Here is a 20,020-nt window from a genome sequence, read left to right as displayed (position 1 = left end):
TCTTATTTTTCACATTAGGACGATGCCTATTAACAGCCTATAGAAATCCTTTGTATGTTAATATCAACGTAAAAAATAATATCTTATATTGCATTTTTTGCATTTTTTATATATTTTTGAACTAATTAGTCATTTTTATGTTTTTTGGCATTTTTGGTCATTTTTAATACTTTGAAGAACTTTTAGATCATTTGGAATGGATTTTACTTTCTTTTTTACCGATAAATCTGTTAAATTATTTTCTAAGCAAATAGGTCAGTAGTAATTACCTACTGAATAAGTGAATAACAGTATAGTTTGAGTTTTATAGTTTGGAACAGACTCTACTAAAGTCCATCCCTCATTCCACTGAAGGCTTGACTTCACACAACGGAAGTAATATAAAATGCTTGACAACAGCTTAGTTTAAGTGAGGGCTTTGACCGACCACCCCTAATAGAAACACATTGTAAACCCTAATTAAAATATATAGTTTTCCCTTAAAACCTTCCTTTTGTTGCACGTTCTTTTCCTTTATCTTCGCTAAATTCCAGGAAGTTGCCTCCTCTCTCCGAGATTTGCAGGGCAGTCATTGATACAAGGTGACTAATTTTAAGAAGTTGTGGTGCGAGTACGGCGAATAATATTTAAATGTCATTTTCTTTTAATTTTATGTCATTTTTCCATTAGTTTAATGATTATTTTAAGTAGATTATAGGTTATCAACATCCGCCCCCTAGTCATCACTATTAACTTCTTCATTATCACCATCATCTTCGTCGCTCGGACATTCGTCTTAAATCACACTTCTCCATACACAATCGTACTATGTTCCGTCCAGCTGATTGCAGATGCCACATTTTGTGAAGCTCTTTTCAACAAGAGCGAGCGATAGCGTGCTCATTCATCACAGATCCATTGCAAATATAAAACGCCCAAACTACACAATTGAAACACCCGCGCGGGAAGATAATTGCATGCGCTACTACCTTAGGAAATGCGCGGAAGGAAAATCGGACAATAATACTAATCTAATTTCCAATAAGCCGTGCACCCGCATTTTTAGTTGTATATTTCCGAAAAAGAAAAGTGCGCGGGATATTCGAGAAAATACGGTATTAAAAAGTAGACATTCGGAACACAACGTGTTAAAACTGAGACGCGGACTCCCATCGAGTAGGAAGCCAACTTCATGAATGTGTCCGCTACAGAGACGTAGACTGTACCCAGGGAATAAATAGAATACCAGTCCTTGTCCACATTGGACAGTGTCGGTTTAGACTTTAGAGTATTTTGTATTTTAAAGAATTTCTTATCCTTACTGCCAGGTAATTTGTAAAATGTCAGTAATTAGAGATGTCTTAAAGTATAAATTTCATAGTATATGATGATAACACACACTCGCATATCAACCATAAATCGAATAATACTAATTAAGCAGTTCAACTAACTGTGTACAACTCATCAGCACAACCGTCGGTTTCAGACATCGACCTGTCGTGCAATGACAATGGACCCAATGCTTACGAACGGTTTTCTTTCCAGAATGTACCACTCGAAAGTGATGGCACAACTTTGGTGCGCTTTGAGAAGCTCTGCCTCTCTTGGAAGAGCCCGTGTGTCTCTCAATAGAGAATACGCAACTTACGGGGTATGTGATGTGAATTCAGTCAGATGTTCTTTAATTGGACGGAGTTATGCAATAAGAGACCAACTAACAAGAACTTGTTTTCAAAGATATTAACCATTGAAGCAAAAATCTGGTTATTTATTAAACATTTCATGCAAGAAGTATTGTAACACTCATGCTATTACAAAAAATAGCACAAATAATAATAAAAAAAGGCTAACCGATCTTTAATAACAGACCGGTAGTTGATTTGATATTGCAAAGCAAAATAAATTAAGTTTATGTAAAAAAAAAACAATTTTGCATATAAATGGCACAAGAGTGTAGATATCGCACTCTTCATTTGCTCTGAGTTAAATAATACAGCCAACAAGAGATTTCTGCTAATATCTAAATTTGTTTTCAAATTGTCGATTGATCTATTGTTGCCTAACTCCAACCAATTATAAAAATTAAACTCACAATTGGATACACGGCTGTCTAGACATATGGATAGATGGAAGGAAGAAAGGACGAATGGGCATATAGATGACAGAATGGCTGGATGGAATGAATAGATAGAATAATGTATGAGTGAGTGTGTAGAATGAATAGCTGGGTGGACGGCTCAGATTAATCTACAGTATTATTTGATTCAAGGTTAGAGGGATATAATAAAAGAATGGATGACTGGATGCCATGATTCGTAATATCGATGGCTCAGAACGAGACTGTTACAACCCAAAAAATTCACTTTTTGAGTTATTACCATCATTTGAACACTTGAATTGAGAACTATGCTATGTGAAAGTGTTAAAACTCTAAAAATTTCCTAGTGGGAAATAAATGCACATTGTTGTGTCATGATTATCTGATTTGCCATCTACAATGGAAAACTTTAAATGGCTCTACTGAAAAATCTCTATTTTTGAGTTTTAACAGTCTCGTCCTGAGCCATCGATATGTTGACATGTTTGTAAATTAGAGTGAATAGCAGACTATAGCTTGAGGAACGGTGGTGTACATTCGTTTTGAAGGATTGTTATTTGCACAGGATATATGCAATAAAACAGATCTTAGTTCGACTGTTTCATAACTAATACATAGAACAAGCCTGCATATAAAATGAATGAATTCTAATTCTTACAGATGAGTCACAAGGATTTCCAGCGTCGAGGAAAGGAGATGATAGACTTAATTGCCGACTACCGTGACACGATTATCAAGAGAAGGGTAGTACCTGACGTCAAACCCGGCTACCTCCGTAGTCTATTGCCGACGGAGGCACCGAAGAAACCAGAGGACTGGGACGCCATCCTGTGCGACGTGGATCAGAAGATCTTACCTGGGGTATGCGGCCAGGACTTGAACTACCAAACTACTTTTTTTTTGGTTGGTTATTTAACGACGCTGTACCAACTACGAGGTTATTTAGCGTCGATGAGATTGGTGATAGCGAGGTGGTATTTGGCGATATGAGGCCGAGGATTTGCCATAGATTACCAGGCATTCACCTTACGGTTGGGGAAAACCTCGGAAAAAACCCAACCAGGTAATCAGCCCAAGTGGGGATCGAACCCGCGCCCGAGCGCAACTTCAAATCGACAGGCAAGCGCCTTAACCGACCGAACCACGCCGGTGGCTCCAAACTACTATAGTCCCGTCGCTCTAATTTCCGGCAGCCAATCACGTTGCAGGTCGGCTACATTTAAACGTGTGCGTCTTGTGATTCGCTGATGAAGATGTAAAGCATTTCCTAAGGCTGTATAAATACTCACAGTCTTACTAATAAAAACTCTATATACAGACGTTTAACTGACTTATACAATGAGTAGCTCGTTTATACGTCGTGTATAAATTACTTACTAATAATCACTACATACGTCGTGTATAACAGTATAACTGTTACACAGCTACGTCATAGTTTCATCATTACTTCGTTACGAAAGGTAATAGAATATCTGAGGTTCTCTATTGCATCCGGTAGAGCGCTCTAGTGTGGCGTGTTAAGTATCGATAGTACAACTGGCTCTAATCGATTACCACACTACATTTTGGTCAAAGACTATAAGCTACAGCAATATTATTCTAATAATTCTATGATCTTTGGTTTGTTCTTCTGTGGTTACAAGGTAACCATTATCATAAAATGACAGTCGATACGAACAGCTGTTAGAGGGGCGGCCATTTTTTCGCTATATACAACGCTTAAACAAGGGGTTTCGTGTATATAACTACTGCAAAGCAATTCCCATTGTATAGTTACAGCCTGTTTATACGTCCATAGCTTATTCACGGTTTATTAGTAACGTTTTCTGCCTCAACTCTGCATAAGTCTCGTATAAAAACTATACACTGTTTATTGGTAAGACTGTTAATATATAATCGCCCGCCATTTTGGCTCTTTCGTTGGCGTTCGCAGAAAGCACATGAGGACGTTATTTGCCGCTCTATTATTTGCTCAATTACAGTGCGTTTCATTTATTATCATAGGAGCTACGACATAATAATATTTAACGGTGTGGCAAATAGATCCCTTGTCTGATAGCTCGGCAACGAAAGAACAAAAATGGCGAATGATACTACCTACCTAGACTTTATAGAGCCTTGACTTCCTAAGACGTAAGCAAAGAGGAGGAGTCACGCCGGGAATAACAGCGACGCGACTATAGATCAGTGATTTGTTACTTGTCAATTTATGAGGTCGAAGAGAGCAGAGGCAAAAGGCAATATTTATTAGAGCGCGTGAGGAAGGGTAAAGCTGTATCCCGAAGATTATGTGTCCGTAAAAAGCAAAATTCATGTGCACTATGTCACACTAGCGTAAAGGACGTACACATCTATAATAATATTTGTAATATACACAACGTGGAACTGATCTAAATGCGCAGATTGAGGGGGGGCAACAGAATACATTAAAATAAATTTTTAAAAGTCTATTATGCGTTTTGTCATTATTAAGTGCTTGGTTAATTAGAAAATTAGTTCGAAAAACGTATTATTTGTCTTTCTTGTGTTAAATTTTATATTACCTCGTTAAATGTTTCAGCCTGCTATCGGCCATCTTCAGAACTGGTTGTTGCTGGTCTTGGCGCCTTTTGTGTTTCCTGTGGGGGTGTGTTATAATGTTATGTTTTTATTTAACGACGCTCGCAACTGCAGAGGTTATATCAGCGTCGCCGGATGTGCCGGAATTTTGTCCCGCAGGAGTTCTTTTACATGCCAGTAAATCTACTGACATGAACCTGTCGCATTTAAGCACATTTAAATGCCATCGACCTGGCCCGGGATCGAACCCGCAACCTTGGGCATAGAAGGCCAGCGCTATACCAACTCGCCAACCAGGTCGACATGGGGGTGTGTTTGTGTAGTGTAATGTGGAGTCAAAGAGTGTGTTTGTTCTGAAATTGAGTTGTGTGTTGAGAATTTCATTTGTATGTGTTTTTGTGTGTCTGTATATTTCGTATTGTTCTAGTGTGTTTAGTTTCTGGCTTTTTGGTTGGATGTGTAGAATTTCCATATCTGTGTTGATGCCTCTGAAGGTGTGGTTAGGTTTGTGACGTGTTCTGCATATGTGGAAGTGTTTTACAATTTTGTTTTGGATATGATGTGTTCTTTGTAACGTGTTTGAAATGATCGCTAATGAATGAAATAATTAAAATACGAACATTTGATCAACGGAGAATCCATTTTTCGTGCAAGAATAATTCTTTTTTCATACGTATTCTTTAATAAATCACTCCAAAACAATGTGAATATAGCACAGACTGTGTGCGAAAATAAATGCATCACGTTTACGTAAATAAAGACAAATCAAAATCATTAACATTGCTTATAAACATTTTAAAAAGACAGGAAATAAACATGAATAATATTCATCGTTCTTAATGATCCTGGTATAGAAAATAACAATAAAATAAGTATAAAACAGAAATTACATACCGGTGAGAGTGTAATAAAGTAAGCAGAACATGTACCTTACGGAATAAATATATGAACTACTGTCGGCCTGTTCTGGTTTTAGCATTTATCCGTCAGTTTCTTCATTTGTGGACCTGCTCTCCTCCGTTCGGAGTATTATTTCATTAGCCTATTAGTTTTGACAATCTTAATCTGGGCATTCAATTTACATGTTCAAACGAGTTCCTTATAAAAATATATATTATATAAATTGCTTCCTGTGCAGTTGGCCCACTGGTTGCACCCCAGGTTCCATGCCTACTTTCCAAGTGGAGGAAGCTATGCATCGCTTCTGGGGGACATGGTGTCTGGCATGGGCGGCTGCGTCGCCTTCTCGTGGGTAAGACGACAGTTTAGCTGACTTGCATTGTCTTTCACTTTAGCAACAGTAGAACTGTTGAATTTATTCATCCATTCATTCATTTACTCATCCACTCATTTATTTATTTAATGTATTTATTTATTTACTTATTTATTCATTCGTTTATTCATTAATTCATTCATTGATTCATTCACTGATTCATTCATTCATTCACTCACTCAGTCAGTCACTCATTTATTTATTTATTTATTTACTTATTTATTTATTTATTTATTTATTTATTTATTCATTCATCTATTTATCTATTTACCCATTTATCTATTTATTTTGTATGTATTTATCTACCTACTTCTGATTTATTTATTTATTTATTTATTTATTTATTTATTTATTTATTTATTTATTTATTTATTTATTTATTTATTTATTTATTTATTTATTTATTTATTTATTTATTTATTTATTTATTTATTCATTTATTTATCTATTTATCCATTTATCTATTTATTTTGTATGTATTTATCTACCTACTTCTGATTTATTTATTTATTTATTTATTTATTTATTTGTTTATTTATTTATTTATTTATTCATTTATTTATCTATTTATCCAATTATTTATTTTGTATGTATTTATCTACCCACTTCTGATTGATTTATTTATTTATTTATTTATTTATTTATTTATTTATTTATTTATTTATTTATTTATTTATTTATTTATTTATTTATTTGTTTGCTTCTTTGTTTACTTAGTTATTTATGTATTTATTTATTTATTTATTTATTTATTTATTTATTTATTTATTTATTTATTCGTTCATTTATCTATTTACCCATTTATCTATTTATTTTTATGTATTTATCTACCTACTTCTGATTTATTTATTTATTTATTTATTTATTTATTTATTTATTTATTTATTTATTTATTTATTTATTTATTTATTTATTTGCTTGCTTTCTTGTTTGTTTGTTTAGTCATTTATTTATTTATTTATTTATTTATTTATTTATTTATTTATTTATTTATTTATTTATTTATTTATTTGTTTGTTTCTTTATTTTTTACTTATTTATTTATTTATTTATTACTGACGTCTTATATTATGAAATTTATTTTCAGAATGCTTGCCCATCGTATACGGAGTTGGAAATCGTTGCCCTGGATTGGTTAGGTAATAATTTGAAGTACCTAATTGTAACATTAAATTGAGTTTTTACTGAATCCTGTCTTAATTTGTAATATGTCAAAATTATGATGCTGAAACTGATCAGAAAGATAAAAAGGAAATGGTTGGGTCACTGACTGAGAAAAAACTGCCTACTAAAGGATGCACTGGAAGGAATGGTGAACGGGAGAAGAGTTTGGGGCAGAAGAAGATATCAAATAACATACGACATTAAAATATAAATGGATCATATGGGGAGACAAAGAGGAAGGCAGAAAATAGGAAAGATTGGAGAATTGCAGTAAAAGATCTGCCCTTGGGCAGAAAACTATGAATGAACTGAATGAACGTCAAAATTTGAGGCTTCTGAAATTGAAACCACATAGGTACTGCACAGAAAAAAATATAAAGAGAAATCTCGTGTATGAATGGAATGAAATGCAATGTCAATAAAGCCAGGTACCGTGAGCTTGAATACCTTGAAACTAACTCCGCTCAGTTACAGATGATTGAAGGGGGTTAGTATTTTAAATAAATATAATTATGTTAAGACCAAGAATGTTTGCAGGAATTACTATAAAATTAAAAATTGTGTCAGGGTGATTCACCCAAGCGTAACTAATTCTTTCAAAATTGAGAGGTAATCTTTTGAGCAATAAGGGATTACGCGATCGATCACAGTCTGAGGACTTGAGCCTTTAAAGAAATTCGCAACGAAAAGCATAAATAATATTATACATAATCACTATTCCTCTTACCAAAGTATTTTTCCTTAGATTATAACTCGATCGCCTCATTTTTCAGTTTATTTCATGCAATATAAAAAATTACGAAGAATCTTTCAGTCACTTCAAGAATCGATATTCTTGAAGTGAAACGCTACCATTTGTTCCTGATTTCAAATAAACATTATTAATGTTATACTAAAAATTAGTATAAACTCACAGAATGTCCAAATATTAAGTATCGATTTTGTATAAATAGGATAAAACCCAAATCTAAGGACGGAGCAATATAACTGAAACTTGTGTTTGGTGTGTATGTGCAGCAAAGGCTATGGGACTACCAGAATTCTTCTTGCACGAATGCGGTGCCGGCGGTGGAGGAGCCTTCCAGGTAAGCGTGTCTCCAAAGTACCGGTATGTACCGTAAGACTAGCAGCTCAGAATTATCGTATTTTGGCCAAAAGTATAGTAGCCTACACTCCCTATTTTGAAGAGAAATGCATTGCCAAAGATCTAGATGAAAGATTAATTCAATTACTAAATAATTGAAAAACAGACATACAATGTAAGGTAAATATTACAGGCTATATTAAATGGTACACGGATCTACCATTCAGGTTCTTCTAAGTCTACCGCTTTATAAATTTCGTTAAGAGTGGTAGACACAAGTGACTCGGCAGCTAATTCAATCAGTTATGACAAAAAATTCCGCTCTCTAGAAGAGAATTACGACAATCTTCCATTGGCACGTTATTTTAAACATTTATTTATATAGACGTAAAAAAATAATTTAAGATTCTCTCTAATGAACATATCGATAGATTACCACCTTAAAGTAATTATATACATATATATTTTCTTCGTTTTCAGTTGGTATAGATAATAATAATAATAATAATAATAATAATAATAATAATAATAATAGGGTAACCAGACGTCCTCTTTTGTCTGGATATGTCCTCCTTTTTAGACCTTTGTCTAGGGTCCGGGCAGATTTAAAAAAAAAAAACAAGAAATGTCCTCCTTTTCGTAACTTCTATGCCTGATATTTTGAAATTATCTGATTCGACGCCTTCTTCAAGTAATTTGCCTGTAGGTGGCAGCAGCATCAATGGAATATACTCTTTGCCGACAATCGTAACTCTCTTTGCTCCTCCTTTTGATAATAATTGTAGTTCCCTTGGCTTTCATATGTAGCTAATTGTAAAATCATTTTATATTATTAAGTTTTATCATAGGTATACTGTAATAAAATAGATAGTGACATAATTTTAAATATAATATAGGCCTAAGCCTAGATATAATTCTGTCCTCTTTAATAACTATAGTTCCCTTGATTTTCATATGTAGCTAACTGTAAAATCATTATTTCTAAGTTTTATCTGTTTTATTTGGTAATAAAACAGATATTAACATACTTTTAAGTATTATAAGCCTAAATCTGTACTGTATATTTACGTAATTTATAGTATAATATAGGCCTAAGCCTAAATCAAAGTACATAATATTTTCTGTCCTCTATTTTCGAGTAATGTCCTTATTTTTTAAGCTTTGTGTCCTCTTTTTTATCGATGTGAATCTGGTCACCCTAAATAATAATAATAATAATAATAATAATAATAATAATAATAATAATAATAATAAAATCTTCATTTTTCAAATTGGACAGTGGGACAAAAAGAGAGGCGTTTAGGTTTAATACTAATTTTATTAGTGTCATGTAAATATGAACCTTAATATAGGCAGTTGAGCTAAAGCCTTTTTGTGTGTACTTCATAATTTAAACTTGACGATAGCATTCATTGTTGCACACGTGTTTCTTTTCCCTATCTTAATTATAATGGAGAATCCCTTCCTTGAATAAGTAATTTATGCATTATTACTGAGCTGCTTGCTATAAAGATTGCAAAAGTGAAATGTTACATTATCTGTGATTTGGAAATTTTCTTTGCAGGTAAAACTGTTGTATGCTTTGCGTGTCATAGTCGTACAGTATACTGTACCAATGGCAAAATTATTGTACGAATACCACAGTTATTGTACACTAATTGCAAATTGTGAAACAGAGCTGTAACATCTCGTGAACTCCTAAAGCTCTCGCGTAACACATGAATTAAACTCCAAGACCTACGTAATTTTTATTGGGTTATTTTACGACGCTGTATCAACAGCTAGGTTATTTAGCGCCTGAATGATATGAAGGTGATATTGCCGGTGAAATGAGTCCGAGGTCCAGCACCGAAAGTTACCCAGCATTTGCTCGTATTGGGTTAAGGGAAAACTTCGGAAAAAACCTCAACCAGGTAACTTGCCCCGACCGGGATTCGAACCCGGGCCACCTGGTTTCGCGGCCAGACGCGCTGACCGTTACGCCACAGGTGTGGACCCTGCGTAATTAAAAACGAAAATGAAACATCGCGATGTATTCCTGTTCAAATGAATGAATAAAGAAAAGCATGAGTTTTATATAAATTACACACTTCACTCACATTATCGAAGCACAAAAGTGTAAATGTATTTGTGCATGATCAAGAAGCCAATGATGACATTCCTATTTCAGATGTCCGCCAGCTCCTCCATCTACCTCTCCATGCTCACTGCAAGACGCATGATGACATTAAAGCTTCGGGAAGAAGATCCGGAAAATGACCCGAAGAACCCCAAGGACCTGTCCTGCTACCTGCCCAGACTCGTCGCCTATTTCTCCAGCATCGCGCACTCGGCCCTTCCGAAAGCAGCAGATCTCACCGTGGTGCAATACCGAGCCCTCGAGACGGACGACAACTTCAGCATGAGGGGCGACACCCTCGAAAAGGCATTTATCGTCTAATTCAAACATACGCTCTCGTCTATAGCCTATTTCAACGTCACGACACTAACATAGCTCAACTTCGTCAAAATTCCTATTATGTAAAAAAAAGACCCATTCCTCCCTCGTCATTATTTTCAAGTAAACATACTCTAATACCTTCTATTGATACCGAAAGGCTTAATTTAAATAATTTGTATTTTAAAATTGTAAATTAATTAAGGACAGTGATGGATGAAATTTCTATTTCCTACCTTTTTAAGGTTGAGACTTCATATTTTGTACAAGTCATCCATTCCCTATGAGTATTCTTGTATATTTTCCATTAAGACCAGATGAATGGTTTTTGAGTTATTCAAATTGAACAAAAAAATGCGTATTTTCAAAATCGACCTCTTCTTACAAAGTTTAAGTTTCATGTAGGACTCTTTTTTCACAACATATCTGATATGATTAGAAAAGAGCTAGCAAGTATCCAGGATTCTAAATTTACATCTATAAACGGAGAAAAAATAAACATATATGCAACTTCAACCTTTAAATTTTTAGTGTCCACCAAATATTTCTTTTTTTTTTTAATTTCTAAAGTATTTAGTTTTTTATCAAAAAATGCTACAAGCGAGAAATCTCCATGAAATTGAAAGTGATATTGCACAGTCTGATCCGTTTGTGTATGGATAATATAAATTTATTATTATAAAGTTATTATGATAGTAGCAAAATTTCTTTCTGATTATATTATGATTAAAAGATGGGAGTTTCCATATATGACAATCAACAATGCATAATCTGAAAGGACAAAAAAAATCATAGATGATTAAAATGGCTATTACAAAACAGCAGGCACAATATGTTCTTTGATATGCTAAATTTCAGAGTGTTAGAAGAGTTCAAAGGTAATTTCGATGTGCTTATGGTGTGCGTAATGTACCTAAATATGATTCCATAATGTTGTGGTATCGAATATTTGTAGAAACAGGGTCTGTGTTAAAAAAAAAAAAAACATGCATGAAGTTGCAGGCGAAACCCACTACGAGAAGCAGCTATCTCTTGGCTTGGACCCCAAACTCCCCAGATCTAACCCCTCCTGACTTCTTCATATGGGGTTTTGTTAAAGACATTGTCTATTCACAGAAACCCACGAACATTGATGATCTGAGAGTAAAAATTACTCAAGCTTTTCAACAAATCACCCTTCTTATGTTACAACGGACATGGGCTGAATTGCATCACCGTTATGAGTTGTGCAGGGTATGCAATGGGGGTCATGTTGAGCTCTGAGGAATCTCCCATCTTTCAGTGTTACATGCACAAAGTTTCAACAAATAAAGTTCAGTAGTAAATGTTTTATAGTGTTTTTATTTTATCCATACCGAAACGGATCACCCTGTATGTCTAACGAATATAGAGTTCAGATTTGAGAAGATACGTTCTCAAAAACAGTCACATTTATCGCACTAGGTCCTAATTATTTTTTACTTTATAACTACTGGTTTTTCTTTTGTTTTTATGTCAAAAAAGGAAACACTGAAGGAGGAGAGTTCGGTCCGGTGCTGTGGATTGAATTCGGCGTAGCTCAGTGGTCAGAGCGCTTAGTAGTAAAACCAAGGACCCGGGTTCGAGCCCCGGCGCCGGAGCGAAATTTTCTTCTCAAATATTAATTGTCAATATTACAGATATTATTCTGTAGGACAAATGAATAAATCTATAATATTCTCATAGCTGCAGTGCATATGTCTGTACAGATTATTGTGCACTTAACTGAGAAATTCCCGGCCAAACAAGTCATTCAGCTGAGTGCGCTCCTAATATAATGGCAGTTGACATTGGACATATACGTCAACATATATGCCTAACTTGGAGTCAGGCCAAAAAGGGAAACATTGAAGGAGGAGAGTTCGGTCCGGTGCTGTGGATTGAATTCGGCGTAGCTCAGTGGTCAGAGCGCTTGGTACGTAGAACCAAGGACCCGGGTTCGATCCCCGGCGCTGGAGCGAATTTTTCTCCTCAAATATTAATTACAATCCTGGGGTTTACTTAGTCTAACAGAAATGAGCACCACGGACATTTTCTTGGGAGTGTAGACGATAACAGTCAGTCTTTCTTAACAGCAAATGAAGGAGGACATCGCTGAGGGCTTGGTGCCCTTCTACGTGTCGGCGACGCTGGGCACCACAGACGTCTGCTCGTTCGACAACTTGCCCGAGCTCGCCGAAGTGTGCCGCAAGCACCCGGACGTGTGGCTGCACGTGGACGCGGCGTACGCGGGGTCGGCCATGATCTGCCCCGAGTTCAAGTACCTGCTCGAGGGGATGGAGCACATTGACTCCTTCAACGTCAATCCGTACAAGTGGCTGCACACACACCACGACGCCGCCGCGTACTACGTCAAGGATGCCTGGAAGCTCAACGAAACCATGTCGGCGGACCCGTTGTACCTCCACGACACCACCGAGAAGGTCACAGTCACCTTCCGGAACTGGAGCATCCCCCTGAGCCGACGGCTGAGGGGTTGCAAGTTGTGGTTCGTGTTCAGAGACTTCGGAATCGAGGGACTGCAGGCCTACATCAGGAATCACTGCTGCATGGCCAAGTACCTCGAAGAGCTCGTCAGGAAGGACGACCGTTTTGAAGTTGTTCATGAAGTAACGGTAGTATATTAAGAATGCATTTTAGAATTAGCCTAACGTTTTCTGGGATGGAATCTTTCACTACCGTAGTAGTACCATTATTATTATTATTATTATTATTATTATTATTATTATTATTATTATTATTATTATTATTATTATTATTATTATTATTGACTAAGTATATCATTATGTCTCGTGACCAGAATATTGTACGAAATGGAAATATAAAAATTGGAGATTTATCCTTCGAAGAGATGGGAAAAATTCAAATATCTTGGAGCAACAGTAACAAATATAAATGACACTCGGGAGGACATTAAACACAGGATAACTATGGGAAATGCCTGTTTTTATTCGGTTAAGAAACTTTTGTCATCTAGTCTGCTGTCAAAAAATCTGAAAGTTAGAATTTATAAAACAGTTATATTACCAGTTGTTCTGTATGGCTGTGGAACTTGGACTCTCACTTTGGGAGAGGAACAGAGATTAAGGGTGTTTGCGAATAAGGTTCTTTGGAAAATATTTGTGGCTAAGAGGGATGAAGTTACAGGAGAATGGAGAAAGTTACACAATGCAGAGCTGCACGCATTGTTTTCTTCACCTGACATAATTAGGAACATTAAATCCAGACGTTTGAGATGGGCAGGGCATGTAGCACGTATGGGCGAATCCAGAAATGCATATAGGGTGTTAGTTGGGAGGCCGGAGGGAAAAAGACCTTCGGGGAGGCCGAGACGTAGATGGGAGGATAATATTAAAATAGATTTGAGGGAGGTGGGATATAATGATAGAGACTGAATTAATCTTGCTCAGGATAGGGACCAATGGCGGGCTTATGTGAGGGCGGCAATGAACCTCCGGGTTCCTTAAAAGCCAGTAAGTAATTATTATTATTATTATTGGGGCGCGCAGTAGCGTCGCGGTTAAGGCGTAACGCTGCAAGCCGAAAGGTCGCTGGTTCGATTCCCGATGGGATCATGGATTTTTCTATTGATTTAATCCTTTCGGGCACACTATGGCCATGAGGTCTACTCAGTCTCTTAACAGAAATGAGTATCAGAGGCATTTCCTTGTGGATAAAGGCGGCGGGCATGTAGGACTGACATCTTATGCCATTAAATGCCGACTGTAAAGGTGGGAGTCTGAACTTCTCGCCACCCTCTGGCGATCTGGCCTGTCATGGTGTTGACTTTACCTTTTATTGCTGTTATTACTATTATTATTATTATTATTATTATTATTATTATTATTATTATTATTATTATTACTACTACTACTACTACTACTACTACTACTACTACTACTACTACTACTACTACTACTACTATTATTATGTTACTGCAGAAAAAGAAAGTAACTTTAACTTCTACTTTACTGCGAAGAATAAATATCCAATAACGATTATGTTCTTATCCTTAGATGGGACTAGTGTGCGTACGACTTTGCGGGTCTAATGAGCAAAATAAAGATCTTCTGCGTACTATCAACAGATCAGGAGAACTTCACTTGTCTCCAACTGAAGTTAAAGGCAAATATATTATCCGCATCTGTATTGTCTGCCCAGAGACAACAAAAGAACATGTTGGTAAGCTAGCATCACACTTCTTCTCTAGTTCTAAACCAGTGATGGGCAAAGTACTCCCCACAGAGACTAGGGTGACCAGATGTCCGGATTTCGCCGGACATATCCTGCTTTTTTAGTATTTTGTGAACGTCCGGCCGGCTTTTTACGAAAAAGCCAAAATGTCCGGTTTTCTGCCTTTCAACAACATAATGTACCAAATATTGAAATACAGTATAGAAGATAAAATCTGAGGTCAAAAGTATGTTTTTCTGTCACTATATGAAAAATATGCATTTTATGAATTATGTGCTCTAAAAGAATTTGTTTTAAAGCAAGATGAAGCATTTTTCCTGGAAACAATAGATTTTCAGTGGAGTACATTTTTTGAGCAGGTTGTGAATGTTAAGTGTTCCCAACTTTGCTGTATAACTTACATGTTCATTCTTTTTTTTCAATAATTGAACAAAATGCCAATGTTGAAAGGGTATTTTCACTAATCAATGCCCAATGGTCAGATGAAAGGAACAGACTATCAGTAGAAGCAGTAAAGGGTATTGTAACAGTACAATATAATTTGTAGCATTTTACATGTAAAGAATTTTACACCTATTTATTGAAATCCCCAAAGCTACTGAAGGACATTTTCTCTTCACAGAAGTATGAGCAATGAAGTTGTAAGATTAATAACAATGGACAGCTTTGGTACTGTGTTTGCCTATTGTTTTTATTGTTCTCAGTGAATGAAAAGGACAGTAGGCCTAATGTGTTATCAGGCTTTTTTTTTCAAAATGTCCTGCTTTTTTCCTTCAAATGTCCTGCTTTTGAACATTTTGATCTGGTCACCCTACTCGGGATGGGATTTCAAAGCCGAGAATTTTTTTTAATGAGGAAATATTTAAACCGCTTTATTGATTGGTTGCCATTTCCACTGCAGTCTTGTGACATCTGGTGAGTAATAAAATTGACAATCGACACAAACAGCTGAAGGTTCTTTTCGCACTAGTGTTATAAGTAGAGCAGTGCAAAGGGAGCAGTTTTTCGACACAACGGCAACAGGGCAAGGGTTGTAAATTCACCTTGTGTACCCGCAGAGGTCTGACTCTGCAGTACACAGGATAGCTGCAAGCAGTAGGTACAGCTTAGTAAAGCAAACGTCAATACTGAAGGAACATGTGAACAGTTCGGTTCTAGTATTACGATGCCTAAGGGGGGAGAAAATTCGTTCGGCGAAGTTTAAGAGACTTATTTCCGAATATGGTGATATTTTTTTGTTGCAGCGAAGATAAACTATTCTGCAAATTGTGTAAAATATCAGTTTCAGTAAATAGAGCATGTAATATTCTAAGACATGTAAATAGGGATGTACACAAACGTGCCCTCATGAAGTTGAAAAAAAAAGGCGAAAAATGTGAGCAGGGTCATAGTTCTTCATCCGTGTTCCATGAAGAAATGTGTGATGCGTTTTGTTAAGCATTCAAGAATATATGTCCTGGTATATCTCTTCCTCCTTCTCCTATACTTACTCGATGGGGTTCCTGATTGAAGGCCTGCATTTATTACTGTAAATATTTCGACCAGGTCCAGAATGTTATTCAATCATTTGATGTGAAAGATGCATTTGCAATACCAATAGCCCAACGTCTGTTGGTTGATTCAAGCATAAAACAACAATTGGAATACATTGAATCGAATTACGGGTTTATTCCTGACTGCATAACAGCTTTAGAAAAGTCTGGTACAAAACTGGTTGATCGGTTTTTCCTACTGCGAAATATCTGGAAGAAAGTGACTCAAGTAGACGATAAAATTGCTAAAATAATATCTGCGAAAATAACAAATATGTTGAAAAAAATGGTGGATATTATAAACTTTGCAAGATTAGTGACAGTATTTCTGGAGATAAGGATTCCTTTGAAGAACTAACAGAAGTTGAAAAAAAATGTTGCACAGGATTTTACGTATGCCGCAGTTGTTCCAACAGACGTAGAAAGAAGCTTCTCCACATATAAGGCCATGCTATCAGATTGACTATAATCGTTTTCTGTTAATAACTTACAAATGTCATTTGTTGTGCACTGTAACAATATTTGGAAGAAAAGTGATAACTCTAACATGTGCATTAATAACTCACACTCATTGTAAGGAAAAGAAAAAGACAAAAAACAATAGTTCAAGTGCTTTTGCGAATAGAATATCATGAACCCATTATAAATAAACAGTGATTTTGTTTGCGTTCTGTATGAAATCATACATGTAAAGTATATATTATTTGTTTAGGATGAAATGGTTAATTAGTTTTGCAATTTTGATATCTTATTAAAGTATCTGTAGAAAATTAATTGCAGAAACGTTAGGAAACTGTGTCATTTCTATTGTGTCGTCTGTACGTCAACACATCGTGTACATGACCGTCGCTTGTACACAGGGAACACGCCGAGTAACGTCGGAACCCTTGCTATGATGCCATTCTGTCTGTCATGTGCTCAGTCTGCACCGCTTTAGTTATAAGTAAACCATGTTCACAAAGTTCTTCCCTCATTACAACATCCATTTACACAAAATTTGGTAATGTTAGCAAAAAACAGTTTATATCAAAATGTAGAGGAACTAATGAAGTTTCTCTTCTATTGTTTGTTTCGTAATGATGATAAAAATGGCTAGGCCTACCTGCAGCATGTGTGTTTCTCAGATGAGGCTACATTCCACACCTGCAGTAAAGTTAACGGACACAACTTGCGCATATGTCGTTACTGAGCAGCAGACCCACTGAACATGTGGTGCAGCCTCATGCATAACACAGTCTTTCTGGCAGAGAACACAATAACATCCACAGTGTACTTGGAGTTTTTCGTAGCACCTCAGCCAGAAAAGTTTCAATTTTGGGTGATATTTCAACAAGATGGTGCGCCATTACATTGGGAATTAATTGTTCAGGGCTTCCTCAACTTAAAATTTCCCGATAGATAGATAGGGGACACGATGGTCCTACATCCTGGCCTATTTATAACCTCCTTAGATTTCTTCCTGTGGGATTATATGAAAAACAGTCTATTCACAACGTGTGCCAGATGGCAGGACACTGGTGATGAGAAGAAACGTTTCTGGTCCAATTACTGAAGAATTGTTGATTAACATTTCGAGTTTAGATGTTCTCCATGCCCCCAATAGCACATATGTTATTGTTCACTAGTATGGTAAAGTAAACTTCTCGACTTCTCTTTTATTCCACTATTCTTCTTTGTAATTTTTCTAAAGTTTGTATAATTAGATGTTGTAATGACGGAAAGATTTTGTGGACACTACTGCGTTATAGTCAATTTTTAACACAGCTTGCCAAGGGTTAAAAAATTATATAAAGACATCTAAATATAAATAAAATATAAAAAATAAACTAATTATAAGAAAAAATATTGTAAATAATTATATGGACATATAAATATATACAAATAGTTTATAAGTAAATAAATTTTAACTTGAAGGAAAGGAACGAGTGATGTTTGTTCTCATTGGAAGAGACTGTATTTCCTCTTTATCCAAAATCTGTCATAAGTTGACATCTATGAGCACTGCTGGTACTTCAAGCTATATTATCAATTCTACATATGATTACAGAAGAACCCTGCCGGTCCAAACCCTGGTAAACCGAAATTCTGGCTAATTCAAACATACCAAGAAAAGAGTGAGACAGAAAGAAGAGGAAAGAAAAGAAATAGTATTTGAACTGAAACTCTATCCATTTAATGATACAGTTTTCAGAAACTCAAAATGTACATTACACAGTAGGCTACAACATACTTTATTACTAGTGAATGAACTAGACTTCGAAACTGAACAAAGTGGTGGACAGCGAAGGGTGGGGAGGAGATAAGGTGTGGTTTCTCTGCTTGCATTCCTGCTCCTTGCTTAATGTGAAATTTAGATAATCCGAACAGGTTCCAGTCCCAATTAGTTCAGACTAGCAGAGTTCTACTGTAATTAATAAGCATGATCGTTAAGTCCTTTAACATGATGTAATTCTATATATTTGGTAAGAAATGTAAATGGATGCTTAGAACATCTTCACTAATTAAGTTCATTTCTTATTCCAGATATCTCGTGGAAAATTATCCAGAAATATGCAACAGAAATTCTCGCCAAGAAAAAGTAATGATATTCAAGTGTCCAGCATAAGAAGTCTTTCATGTGTATCAAAATTCGTCACTGTGATGCTATGCAAGATCTAGTCTACAATATAATGAGAGAAAAAAATTGAAAAGAAGCAAACTTTTAACAAGCAACTATAAGTCATCTATTGAAAAAAAATTATTGTTTTCGTTTACAACAATAGTTAAATGTTACAATGTAATATTAGTATGGTCTTGTTTACTTCATATTTTAGGCTGTACATATTCAATTGAAAATTATATAAAATGAATTATTACAATACAAAAATGTTTAACAAGAAGACATTTTAAATTCTGTAGTTCTAATATACTCGGTAATCTCTAGTCTATGTTCACGTTATCACATAGCTACTGTATATGTGACCGATCTTAATATACGATTAATAGTGAACTTATAGAGTGAAAATGAAATTCGACAATAAAATTTAATTTTATCTTTAAAAAGTGAGACAAAAACAACCAATGGCATCTTAACAATATTAAAGGGACATCGGGAATATTATTATAAACTAGATAGCTTAAAGTACCCAGAGTTGTCAGTGTTTTCTTTTTTTCTCTAGTTTTAGGTATGCTGATTGTTAGACTTTTCCGAGACATTGGCAACACAACTATGGGAAAACTAAAACAAATAGTCTTTACTAAGCTTTCCTCGTCCCTAAAGATGAATCACTTCCATTAATTTCAACAACACAGCTTTCGGCCCCTATACGCCTGCTTAGCATTAACTCAATGATCCAAAATGACTTGAGACTGTGCTGACATCCATTTCATGTGATTTCATGTTCATGTGTGCTCTCATTTGACCTTCAAGGTCAGATGACGATACATAGGGAATTCCCTTGTTTCCAGTCTTAAATTAAATTAACAATGCTCTACAAAATGTCTTGGTTGATTAATGTCTTGCATGGTAGCAATCAAAACAGGCTATAACTTTGTGGTAACTAGATGCACTGCTTCTTCTTTACAGAACTTGCAGAACATACGAGTATTTGAATAAAAGAACAAATTGGTGATAAGTCAAAGGGATTATAGCAAGAAAGTGAGGGTGTTTTTATGCTATCGTGTTTGCTGTCAGGTTTTAGAC

General features: G+C 35.5%; 2 protein-coding genes across 5 annotated transcripts in view; one reads left to right on the top strand and one right to left on the bottom strand.

Annotated features, from left to right (window-relative positions):
- The window catches only part of Rpp25 (ribonuclease P protein subunit Rpp25), a 366,206-nt gene that overhangs the window by 344,534 nt on the left and 1,652 nt on the right, over positions 1-20,020 (bottom strand). The window lies entirely within an intron of this gene.
- On the top strand, positions 1,482-19,194 carry LOC138702158 (aromatic-L-amino-acid decarboxylase-like). Its single transcript, XM_069829765.1, has 9 exons — positions 1,482-1,630; positions 2,738-2,938; positions 5,775-5,888; positions 6,997-7,048; positions 8,091-8,158; positions 10,328-10,582; positions 12,688-13,227; positions 14,629-14,794; positions 18,862-19,194. Exons 1-9 carry the CDS (start codon positions 1,484-1,486, stop codon positions 18,918-18,920), a joined length of 1,602 nt encoding a protein of 533 aa, XP_069685866.1. The 5' UTR covers positions 1,482-1,483; the 3' UTR covers positions 18,921-19,194.

Source organism: Periplaneta americana, chromosome 6 (genome assembly GCF_040183065.1).
Source record: "Periplaneta americana isolate PAMFEO1 chromosome 6, P.americana_PAMFEO1_priV1, whole genome shotgun sequence".
Taxonomy (NCBI): domain Eukaryota; kingdom Metazoa; phylum Arthropoda; class Insecta; order Blattodea; family Blattidae; genus Periplaneta; species Periplaneta americana.
Note: the sequence above shows the minus strand (reverse complement) of the source record. Positions and strands in the feature narration are given on the sequence as shown.